The 12,638-nt window shown below is 37.1% G+C and overlaps 1 protein-coding gene across 4 annotated transcripts in view; it reads right to left on the reverse strand.

Moving 5' to 3' along the window:
• Nucleotides 1–12,638, reverse strand: part of MEIS1 (Meis homeobox 1) — a 230,599-nt gene that overhangs the window by 113,570 nt on the left and 104,391 nt on the right. For all 4 annotated transcript variants that reach the window (XR_009210128.1, XR_009210127.1, XM_032178671.2 and 1 more), the window contains exon 9: nucleotides 4,089–4,165. Coding sequence is in view for 2 of the 4 variants with exons in the window: in XM_032178671.2 (XP_032034562.1) it covers nucleotides 4,089–4,165 (77 nt within the window). In the remaining 2 variants the exon portion in view is untranslated. The remainder of the gene's footprint in view (nucleotides 1–4,088; nucleotides 4,166–12,638) is intronic.

Consider the following 12,638-nt stretch of genomic DNA (forward strand, 5'->3'; position numbering starts at 1 on the left):
GACATAAGTTTTCATCACAGGGAATTCCCAGGTCTGCAACATTGGTGTGATCATGTATAAGGGAATTTTTATCTGACCATTCTACACTCACATTTTCAATATAAAAAAATTAAGTTGGTCTATTCAGGAGGAAAAACAACCAAGTATTGATTGTGTGTGTGTGTGTCTTCTGTAAAGTTCTACTTAAATACTTAAAGGTCTAAACAACCATCTAATCTCAAAATTTAAGATGTTTCTACTTAAATTACTAAGACATTTAGCATATTGGTAATGTTTGCACTGCTGATATAACATAAGTATTTGTTACAACTACAACAACAATAAAAAAGCAAAAAGACAAAAGCCTCTGATGCTATTATTTATCATTTTTGGATAAAATTATAATTGGGAGCAAGGGACAAAAGAAGGAAGAACACATAAATCTATGATGCATATTATGTTTCAAAAATGATTACACTTTTAAATCTAAGTCAACCATAACATACTAGATTGAAATATTTAGACGACTAGTTATGGAGGTTGATTTTTTAAAAATATGCAGTTACATCAAATACTTAGATAATTTATGTAAAAATATTTTACTCAAATTATTTACATAATTGCCTCAATTCTCAAAAAATTTATTGGCATGGACTTGGCCTACAATGTCGTATCTAATAAATTTCACATTCCATCGTAGAGCCCACGTGTTGTCAGTACCGATGCCAACTGTTTTAAGATTTTTTCTCTCCATTTTTATTCTGACAATTGGACCAAAATGAGAGTTATAACGAGACTTTCTTTTTTCCAGATTGTCTCTTAATTAATCAAATCAGTCTTATTGTTTTACTTTTAAGTTCTCTCTTTTGCCTTTCTCCCCTCAAATCCCAAGTACTTTAGCCTTAGCCACCTGAGGCAGGTAGTATATATCACTATGTCAATTCGAGAAATGTAAAATTAGTTCAGTGATGAAGTGAAAGAACCATTAAAATGTAGCAAACTTCTTGTCTATTTTTCAGTCAAAGCCTAACTTAAAACTGCATCAGCCAGGGTTTCTATGACACTCTAACAACTAGACATGAGTTTATATTTTTCACTTACATATTATATATTTTGATACATTATGTTGCTGCTAATAATTATGACTGATCTACACTCAACCTGCCCTTCAGCGATTTATTGAATTGCATTTCAACAGTGACTCATAGTTCATACAAAAATGTACATGTGTATTAACAAGTTTTAGAAATCCAAGAAGGAAGACACAGATGTTTAAAAGTTGTGGATAAATAAATGAAAGGGAAACAGAAATACTAATGATGACATTTTCAAAATTATTATTTTTAGTAGGAAATAACTTGTACCAATGCTCAGTATAGATAAGATAAAAAACATTTTTTATAAAAAATGTTTATAAGCTGGGTGCAGTAGCTCACGCCTGTAATCCCAGCACTTTGGGAGGCTGAAGTGGGTGGATCTCTTGAGCCCTGGAGTTAGAGACCAGCCTGAGCAACATAGCAAAACCCCTGCCTCTACAAAAGAAAAAAAAAAAATTAACTGGGCATGGTGGCATATGCCTGTATTCCCAACTACTGGGGAGGCTGAGTCAGGAGGATTACTTGAGCTAGGAGCTGGAGGTTGCAGTGAGCCATGTTCACACCACTGCATTCCAGCCCAGACAACAGAGCAGGACTCAGTAACAGAACAAAACAAAACAAAACAGGAAGAGGTTTCCATAAAAATTAATAAACCATTAAAAATTCAAATCAAACATGATATTGTCATTATTTGTCAAACTGAAGAAAAACAATCTCTCTTACAACTTTTAGTTACTTGAGTGACATTTTCTACAGCAAACAACGTTGTTAAATGTTGAAACAATTGCCAAATGCAAAGCACTGAGGTGCAAGCAAAAGCCACTTCTAACTCCATATATATACAAGTAGAGAGAACCCACACACTGCACAAAGTGGCAGTTAAGCACAGAATTCTGTTTCTGTCCCAAATAACTAAGAAAAGCTATTTTTAAGTTATTTACCTGTGCAGAATTGAATAGCAGTGTGAAGTTTAGGGTAAAGTCTGCATATACTTTAAAATTATTTTAGGGTGTGAATTAAAACTTTTTAAACATCCTTTCTCTCCCTTCTGGTTACAAAACTGAGAAAGTCGAATTGTGATCATGGACTGATTAGGAAGATTGCTCTCCGGCAGAGATTGTGCATAGAACTTAGAAAACTGTGTGTATATATATATTGCTTGAAGTCACAAGAATGCCTTCCTCTTCCTGCATTCACAGGAAATATCCCATAATAAGGCCATCCACCCATAGTAAGCAACTTGTATTGGGATTTGTTCTCTGGTAACTGTGTTTATCAGTGGAGTTTGCTAGCAACCCTGCAGAGGAAGAGAGATGGCTAACAGGATAGATCCCCTGAATGATAGCACTTTTCTTTTCTTAACTAGAGAGCTTGTCCTGCCACTCCTTTGCCCGCAAACAGGAACACTTCCCAGGGAAATGCGGACATTTGTGCAGCCTCCATTGTATTCAAACTGTCTCAACATCAGCTTTAAGTTTTAAAATACAGACATATGAATTTAGATGTGCACGCAAAATTGATGGTCTCCCCTATAATATCATCCAGGACCATTTGAAAGTTCCAATATGTAGTATTAACAGCCTTGAAAATTAAGACACAGTAGCAGGTAGAAATAGGCAAACAAAAAACCTCAGCAGCCACACAACTCCTAGTAACACATTTAGATGTAGTATGCCTTTGCTTGGTTTACCATCCACTGATGAAAAGGGCTGCAAAAATTGATCTCTCAAGGCTGCAGTAAGGTCATAGAAATTGATAACCCTTACAAGCAATTCTTATGTGAGTCTGTCTGTGTCTTGCAGATAGTGCACTTTGTAAATTAATCCTCCAAAGGCAAATATATTGTAAGTAGCTTGTTATCTTTAAAATACTAAATTGAAGAATACATGGGATTATATTGACAGAAATTACATTTTCTGTAATGGGGTTTAATATATCTGAAATCTCTCCCAAAGGCTCCCAGGCTCTCTAACAGAGAAGGGTCTGTTAATGTAGGTGCAATAGACATCAAGAACAAATTTATTCACCAAAATGGATTACGCCATGTAATCAGAGATTCTGTAATATTAATCTTTGACACTTATTGAATAGGAAGAAATACTTCTGTCTGCAAACTGGCATTCCTAGTTCTCCCCTTCCCCAGCCCAGGCTTTGGGCCTTTTCTGGATTTTACTTCAAAGAGGATAAGGTTTCCCCATCATAAACACTAATCTAAAAACATTAGGACAATTAATTAGATACACTTACTTTTAGAGGATATTGGATTTCCATACCCTTCAAATATGACACTAGCCCTGGGTGATTATATGAAACCTGGCTTTCAGCACATTCACAAAGGGTAATAAATCATACTTTCTCAAAGCCTCATTGCCACACTGCTGTACATTGAGTCAGAATATTGTTGGCTGGTACTTGGTACATAATCTCAGCTTCGCCCCAAATCAGGAATTTACACTTTATTTAGAAACAGTATTGCACAGCCCTGAAATGCCTCAGGTTTGGAATAGCCTCAAAGAGAAACATAAATAATTTCTTCCTTTCAGTATTCGGGAGATAAGAGCAAAGGAGAGACTATCCTTGAATGCATAGCCCTAACAAAATCTAACTGAATTTAGTTATTCAATGAATTTAAACCTGACTGATATTTGATGGTGGATTTTCTTGTTTTGTAGAAAATAGGATGATACTACTCTATCGATTACCCTGAAGGGGGGAAAAAAAGCCATAGAGAGAGATACACTGACAGAGCCATCGTGAATGTGAATTACACACATACTTATACTATGCATAAAATTGTCAAATTATAAAGGAGGTAGAAGACAATACAATGTTTTATTTCCCATACTAGCAAATGTTCTCACAAATCAGTCAATAGTTTCTTTTCACTTTTGAATCAACAAGCCACCAGGGAGAGCAGTGGCAACTGGGTGTGTCTTCTTAATGCAAAACATGAGGTGCAGGTTGCCAGAGGGGGAAACAGATTGTGTGTAAACACAAAGCCAAATTACTTACCAATTGTTCACTTGAAGGATGGTGAGTCCCGTGTCTTGTGCCAACTGCTTTTTCTGTTCTTCAGAAGGGTAAGGGTGCTGAAAGAGAATAAAAAAGATATGCGTGCATCAGGCAATATTTAGGCCATTTTGTCAATAGCCTAAGTGTCTCATGAAGTCTATAATTAAAGGTAAAAATGCTGAGGTGTGTCACTCTTATTAATGGAATACTACATCATCTAATTAATGGCAGTAAAAGACAAGCCAATTACAAAGATTAGTGAAGTGTATAAATAGCTACTTAGGATACTTGCAGAACCTTGATACTGAGTTTATCCTTTAACAGCTTTATTTGTTGCAAACACAGAAAGTTTAGTATGATCTTCACTGTATTTTATAGGATTAAAATAAGGACAAGCCATTTGTTACCATCTAAAAGTATACTGCCCTAACTTAATATATTCATTGAACCATAAATTTCTAAAGCTGACCCATTTGGACCAACAATCTCAGCTGAGGTTCCCATAGTGACGTTCTCCCTCTAAAACACCATATTGCCAGATGCAAATATCAAATCTAAAGTGGGTGCTATTAAACACACACACACACACACACACACACACAATTCATTTTCAGTCTTCAGCAAAAAAACCAAAATTCACCAATGTTGGTTTCCAAATCTGAATGTCCACACATGCTGAGATTCTGAACACAGGCCAATATAAGGTCAAAGACCAGCATATTTTGCATGCTAAGAACAAGCCCAGCTATGTTCCTCAAGAGTCAGAGTAGATAAAAGTATTACAGGATTAGATAATAAAGTGAAATTCATACCTTCCTGTAAGAACGTTTGGAATTCTACTGAAATTAGTTTTGGCACAAATGCTTTCTGTTCACTAATCAAATACATCTAAATTTGAAATACATATTTCTAAAGCTTAGGGGAGGAGCTGAGGATATGGTTTCCATCTATAGAGACATTAGCTTGCTTGAAACACCGCATCTCAATAAATTATCCCAAGATAAAATTCTTCTGAGAGTCAACCCTCTATTCTATTATGAATGGAAAAGTGCACCCCCAACCCTTAATTTAACTATCTGTGCCATGGAAACTAAATTCTGGGCTATTGAATGCTAATTAACATAGCTTTTAATTTAATTAATAATGTCTGATTAGATGCTAAACAGGCTTGTTAATGACCACCCCAGTACTCTTATATGTAAGTTTAAATATGCTCTATATCTATACACAGGGGATTTGTTTGTAAACAGCAGAGAGATCACAATTTTTCCCATAAGCATTGTCTATGATTGTCACTTAATCAATAAATACACAATTAGAATAAGGCTTTGCTTTCATGGAATATAGTGCCTTTCTCTAAAGAGCTCCAAGTATATTACAGACAGGATGGTAATTAATCCCCATTATATCCCTTTGAGTGACATAAATGGAATCTATCATCCCTTCTGTTTTACAGGTGAGGAAACTGGCCAGGAGAAGAGATGGCCAGAGGCAGACATAAGTCAGTGATATTTCCTGCTTCCCTTCCAGTGCCTAAGCCTCACCGCGACCAAAGGATGTAGCAGATGCCTTTCATAATCCCCATTCATATCCCCTGTGAAATAACCTTCAGACTGGTTACCATGGCCTGCAAGGCCTGCCATCATCCAGCCCTGCTCACCTCTCAGATTTTGACACCTTCTTCTCACCCGCTTCCTACCCCTATACCCAGCCACACCATCCTTCTTTCTGTTTTCCTAACACCACCAGCTTTTCCCATCACTCAGATTCTTACTCCAATGTCACTTTTAGCTCTTAGCTCAAATGTTCAGCTTTACCCTCCCCACCTCCCAGCACCCCGCCTTATCACGCTCACATTCATCTTTTTCTTATTTCCCTAATAGCAACCATCTCTCTCTGAAGCACCTGTTTTAATTATTTATTTCCTTGTTGGTGTGTCTTTTCCCACTCATCTACCAATGCTACTAAACCCCTTGCCTTGCTTTCTGTCTACCCTCAAAGCCCCGACTGGGACATAACAGAAAATCCCTAAATATTTGTGGAACAAAGGAATGGCTGTACCATGCCGTGACAGACACTCTCCACTCAGATGCAACATCAGAATGTATAATAAAGCAGAAACAATCCAATTTAAGATCCATGACACTACTTTCTTTGCTTCATTCACAAAAGTGATGTCGACCCACTTTCTTCAAAGAAAAGTATATAAACCTTATAATAGGCTAAGATCATAAGTGACATGGGTGCTACTCAACAGAATGCCAGCCATTGCAGCCAAAGTCTCATGACTGGCTACTGAGCTCAAAGCAATCCATTACCCTAAGGGTTAAAACATAACTCCCACTGTATGAAGGTTTGGCACACAATACAAACCAAATGAATTTCTTATCCCATGGATAGAATGCTGAATTATAGCTTGATATACAGTAGTTCTATGTCTATACTAGTTGAAGAATTGTACATAATATAGGTGACTCTATTAGATTGTATAAATGATGCTGCCACTCATTAACTATGGGACTTTGAACAACAGACAACTTTTCTTATCCTCAATTTTGTCATCCAGAGTTCTAAGATCCATTGAGGTTAAAGATTACCTAGGCTAGCAGTTCTTACAGTATTGCAGTGCTAGAAGACAAGCTCAATTTCGAAATATGCAAATATTAGCATCCCACCACTGGCACTATGTGCCATATAAAGTTGTACACTGAAGTACACAAGCAACTTCCAATCTATAACATTTCTTGTAAAATTATTTGCTGACAGTTGTCCAGGTCTTACAGAAATCACTTGCAGTGATTTCTAATAGAATTAATAAATATGTCAACAGTCCTTCTTTAGTATAGTCAGATGGCAAAACCTTTTGCCCTGTCTTATTAGTTATGTCTTAATATTATGACCAGAACTGGATAAAAATTATTATTTATGCCATTTATCTTTAGTTACTTTGAAAATGGAAAATTGTCACAGTAATTTATTTTTCTGTATTTTCAAGAGTACTTTTGCATGCCTGTTTGTGAGCAAGTTTTACAAACATTCTTACAAAGCAAATGGAATTCACATTTTATTTATGCAAGTGGTGTCAGAAAAATTCTTTTTGAATTATTACCACTACCTGGATTACTAGAGCTTCAAAGGGTAGTAATACGGCTCTCAAAATTTCAGTGCAAATTTCGGTTGTTTCTTCACATCATGTAGTTTCAATTTCATAATTTAAATATCATAAAATTAGAAAGTTCTACCCTTTATTTCCTCTGTCACTTTTCATGTGATCTGATTTTAAGTAATTGGAACAAACTGTGTCTAATTTCATGCAGCATAATTGCTAGGCGGCCTCAAGCTATGGAGGCTCAGCACTCTGTCTCCATTAAGAAATTTTCAGTTGTTTGGGATATATATATATATTTTTTTTTTTTTAATGCAAATGAATGAGCCTGGACAAATTAAATGTCACAATAAGCTGGCCATTGTTAAGTGGAGAAAAAGGTGTCAACAACATTCCTAAACCCTTGTCTATGGTAGGTCAACTGAATGTATTTCTTTTTCTCATCGTTCTTGGCCTTAGTGTCCCACAAACTTTCAATTCCCTGAAAAAAGTCTATAATTGCTAGACTCACATGAAAGCCGTGACTTCATGTAGCTAATCCTTAGCCAGCCAAAAATTCACAAAGAAGTAGGCTTTTAAACTGAAACCCAATATGTTTCAATATCTTAAATCCTATGCATCTTTACTAAATAAGCTTTTTGTGGACAGTATGAGTTATTCTTTTGTAGACTTAAAAAAAAATGACTTGACAAAAACCCAGCATGCCACAGACACAGCTGCTGAAAAACACATTCAAAGCCCTGTTGCCTTCTGCCTACAGGGCTAGTGAGACCATGCAACGGGCAAAGGCAGACGTCATTTTGCAAAAGAGATAAAGAGTAATCTCCGAGAAGTGCCATTTTTAGGGAGAAAATGGGAAATTCATTCCAAACCTTTGCAACTAAAGGCCTATGTCACTCTTTGCCATCTTCCTTTGCAACACCTTTGTAACACCTTTGTAACACCTTTGCTGTTACTGCATCTCAAGGACACAGTTTAAGAAAGATCAGTAGGCTCTTGTGAAGGAAAGATGGATGGCACTTCCCAGATATACCAATCAACCTAATCACTTCGGGATATCAAAGCAAATTTGACCACAGTCCCATAGACAGTGAGGGAGACCTCGCCTTTGTTGTGTACATTAGCCTCATGCTATTATCTCTTAAAAGCTTAATTATTTGCAAACAATTGATCAAGATGGGAATTTGAGAAAGGATATGCAAGGGCCACTGGGAGAACTGCAACACATTAAGAGAGCAAACAAAATTACCTTTAGATCTTACAATAAGAATTAACGATTGAGAGGGGAGAGCTAGGGAATGCAGTAGCTGCAAGGGTTCTTTCTCGAGTGTTTCCCATTTGATCTGCATTAACACCTCAGGAATGAGTGAAAGCCATAAAACAGTGATTATGTACGGGTAAAGCTGGCCCCTCCCTTCCAGCATTAAACCTGCACACGTGTATTAGGCTGGTTTGGCTACAGAGAGAAGAGATGCTGGCCTCAAAGGGAAACTAAGTGGCTTGTGGGCAGTGGAACCCCAGCTAAAGGGAATAACTCATGAAATGATCATCCTTATTTCAACAGTCAACACCTTGACTTCTCCTTTCTAGCATAAATCTCTACCTGAAATATAAACCGCTTGCCACTCTTCATGTATTTCTGGATCTTGCAGTGACTTCCAATAATGAACCACTATAGAGTGATTGCTTAATGACCCCATCAAAGAATAAAATGATCCTTAGGGTAGGATCCTGCATAAAAGAAATAGTTGAAGGATGTCTGAGAAAAATCTAAAAATAGCTTATGTAAAAGTTAAGTCTGAGCTGTCATTTTACCAGCCGCAAAGAATAGAAAGTGACAGAAAATGGTGACTTTCTCAAGAAAGTTATGTCTGCACAATTCCAGTGTTATTTCTTGAGACTGGGATAGGAGGGGGGTTTTAAGTTGGTTATCTGGTATTTACAAGTTTACAATACATTGAGAGAAAGTGTGTTTATTGAAACAATCAAGCAGACTATTTCAGATGAGCATCAATGGGGAAGAGACAGGCTCTGTAGAATGCAGTTAGAAAATATCCAGCTTTACATCTTAACAATATCTTTGACCAAATGTACTTCTTTCATCAAAATTTCCACTCTTGGCTACAAATGTGGATGCCAAGAGAGCGATGAAGTTTATCTTATCTACCCTGGTAACCAAGTTTCAATAACATCCCCTCCCTCACCACCTTGGCCACTCTAATAGCACATTGTAATGGCAGCAGAAAATTTGAAAATAATCCTGTACAGAGCTTGCTGGTGAGATAATGGAAGGCTACACTGCCCCTTCTCAAGCCTCAGATTAGTAATTTCTTGTGACACAGAACTGCCTCTATACCGAAACTGCAAAATGGCTATAACAAAGCAATAGAGGTAGAAGCAATTTTCAAGCAAAATGTTACATGCTGTACTTTAAAAGGTATGGGAATAGGCACTGGAGGAGCTGATCTAACAGGAGGAATTATGGCAACTGTCCAATATAAGCCTTATCAAGGCAATGTTCTGTTGCTTGGCTGAATACGTTGGAAGAACAATTTCGGAACTTCTTTTATCCTTTTTCCTCCAGCCCTTTGCCTCCTCCACAGCTAAGTTTAATGCATTAATATAAGTTGACCTTGAACTAAACTCTGGTATGTGATGGAGAGATACTCCCTTTAAAGAAAAAAAAAAATCTACCATATGGTTTTTAACTATTAGATCTCTGGGCTCTTTTAAAACTTCTACTGAGATTTTGTCACTAAGGGAATACTGTGGATCTAAATGAAAATAATCAGCTATATATTTGACCTCTAAGAGACTAAGCAGAAACTTGTTAACCAAATATATTTATATTTGTTTAACATAATGGTTTTTTGCCTATAAAAACTTCTCCCACTTTAAATAAACTTGCAGCCATTTTCCCCTTCTGCATTGACTGTGAATAGCTTACACTGTGACAATTACATTGATCTAGGATACTTTTTTCCTTTAAAAAAATCCATAATGCTTCCCTATTGTCTTTCAGCTTTATGAATTAGTTTTACTGTTTCAGTGAATGCTTTTTTGTCTTCTGACTGCACATTATCAAAGAGACACTTTGTGCCTCCTATTTGCATTACAAAAGCAGTGCACCGCGCAGTTGCAGAACATAGCCTGAATGCATAGTAGTTGAGTCCTGCATCCCCTCACATGCTGGAATCAAAAGAAGGGTGGTGTTGGGACTGGCTAAGAAGCCAGAAATGTTTGGAGCATCATCAGTAGAGTCATAGGATTTCCACCCGCTTTCTTAATTCTCCACCAACACTCCTAGATTGCCTAGTTGCTCAGACTAAATGGGCTCCATGTTTTGTTCAGTGTTTGTTTTTTCTGGGGCCCAGTCGAGTCATACTGCAGACAGTCTCTCTGATTTCTGTATATCCAACAGCAGTCAAAAGAAGTTGCCAGTGGAGGTGTCAGGTAGGAATCTATAAACGTAACCTTAGCACATGAAAATGACATATGTGTGGAAGGAAAAGCAGAATGTTGGATAATGTTTCATAACAATCTTTGTTTTTTGTACTAATGAGACTATATTTATAATACACAGTAGTAAAAACATTGTTTTATAGCCAATGATAAGAGGCCAATACTAAAATGCCCTGCCTGCCTCACTTATCTGATCTTTTAATTTCTTCTAAATATCAGTTAAATAGAAAATGAAAAAACTAAATAAAGAAGACAGATACTTATATTAAGAAACTGCATAATCCTTTGTATTTGGAATTTTTTTTAAGTTGCTTACAAATTTATAAAATAACAATGTTTTAGACATATTCTTCATTAGCTACACATATGTTACAGAAATATTTTAAAGTATATACATTTAAGACATACAGTTTAGACTCCAAATTAGTGATTACTTATATCCTCTTCCTAAATGGATTAACATTCATGAAGGATGCTAAAATTATGTTGAACAGCTATTAATGAATCCTCTGAATATTGATTCTCTCAGTAGAAGACCATGCTTATAAGAGGAAATACAAAAATGGCCATTAAGAAAAACAGGGCTGGGCACAGTTGCTCACACCTATAATCCCAGCACTTCGGGAGGCCAAGGTGGGTCGATCACTTGAGGTCAGGACTTGGCCAACATGAGGAAATCCCATCTCTACTAAAAGTACAAAAATTAGCTGGGCATGATGGCAGGCGCCTGTAATCCCATCTACTCGGGAGGCTGAGGCAGGAAAATCACTTGAACCCGGGAGGTGAAGATTGCAATGACCCAAGATCACACCACTGCACTCCAGCCTGTGCAACAGACATCTCCAAAAAAACAAAAAACAAAACAAAAACAGGACAGGAGGCCCATGGGAGTAGATAAGGGAGAAAATTCACGCTTCACTTTGAAGTGTCATTTTTGAATCATTTTAAATAATAGCTCATTTGAACTCATCATTTGTCAGTACAACAAATGCATTGCAGGCATTATTTCATGTATTCTTGGTGAACCCCCTGAGTAAGGGCTGTGCTTAGCTCCTTTTCACAGATGAAGAAGCTGAGTGTTGGCCAGGTCAAAAACATGTCAACAGCTCACAGCTACTTAGTGCTGGTGCCAGGTCTGTCCTGCTCTGAGTTTCTCCACTTGGCTACACTCCCACTGCCGTTTGTTTCTCATTTCTCCATTCCCTTTTTTAACCAAAAATATGTTATAAGGGAGCATGAACCATGTTATTAATCATGGCGGACAGAGAGGAAAGAGTTGCCATTTCCCTGCTCCTCCACTCATACCTGAATATCCACTGCTTCTGCCTGGGAGGCAGGCAGAAGGGGAGGGGAGGGGGCTGTCAGGGAAAGTTAGTTCATCAGAACCTTGGCCCATGTTCTCCTTCCAGCATCCAGCCAAAAGAACTTTATTAATAGTAGCTTAGCAGTATTAATAAGAGAGGAAGAAGTAGTAATCGTAACATATATCAGGAAGTGAGAATGTGCCAGGCGCTGTTCCAAATGCTTCACTTGTATGACTCCTCACAAAAGCCTTCTGAGGTAGTTAACAGCCGCTAGACCCATTTGATAGATGAGGAAACTTGAGCACAGAAAGGACAAAGGACGTTCTCAAGTTGACACAGCTGGTAAGTAGTAGAGCTGGAATTTGAAACTTGGTAGTAACATACAAGTTGGGAAAATTCACTTCCAAACAATTTTGTCTTTTATATAATAGATGAAGAAATCCCACTGACTCCTGGTGAGTTAATCACTAATATATATGATGATTATTACTTGTTATATGAAAAAAACTATTATCTTGATGTATATGTGTGTACCTTTTATTTCTACAACTCAGTTCTGCTAATGGAAGGAATAGTCAATCTTGCTGTAAGTCAGAAAACTCAGTGGAAACTCACATGCTCATCACTTTATTAATGCTTGTAGCATTGCTTATAAATACAGGAGTGATAGTAGATTAT

This window comes from Hylobates moloch, unplaced genomic scaffold (assembly GCF_009828535.3).
Source record: "Hylobates moloch isolate HMO894 unplaced genomic scaffold, HMol_V3 SCAFFOLD_15, whole genome shotgun sequence".
Classification (NCBI taxonomy): domain Eukaryota; kingdom Metazoa; phylum Chordata; class Mammalia; order Primates; family Hylobatidae; genus Hylobates; species Hylobates moloch.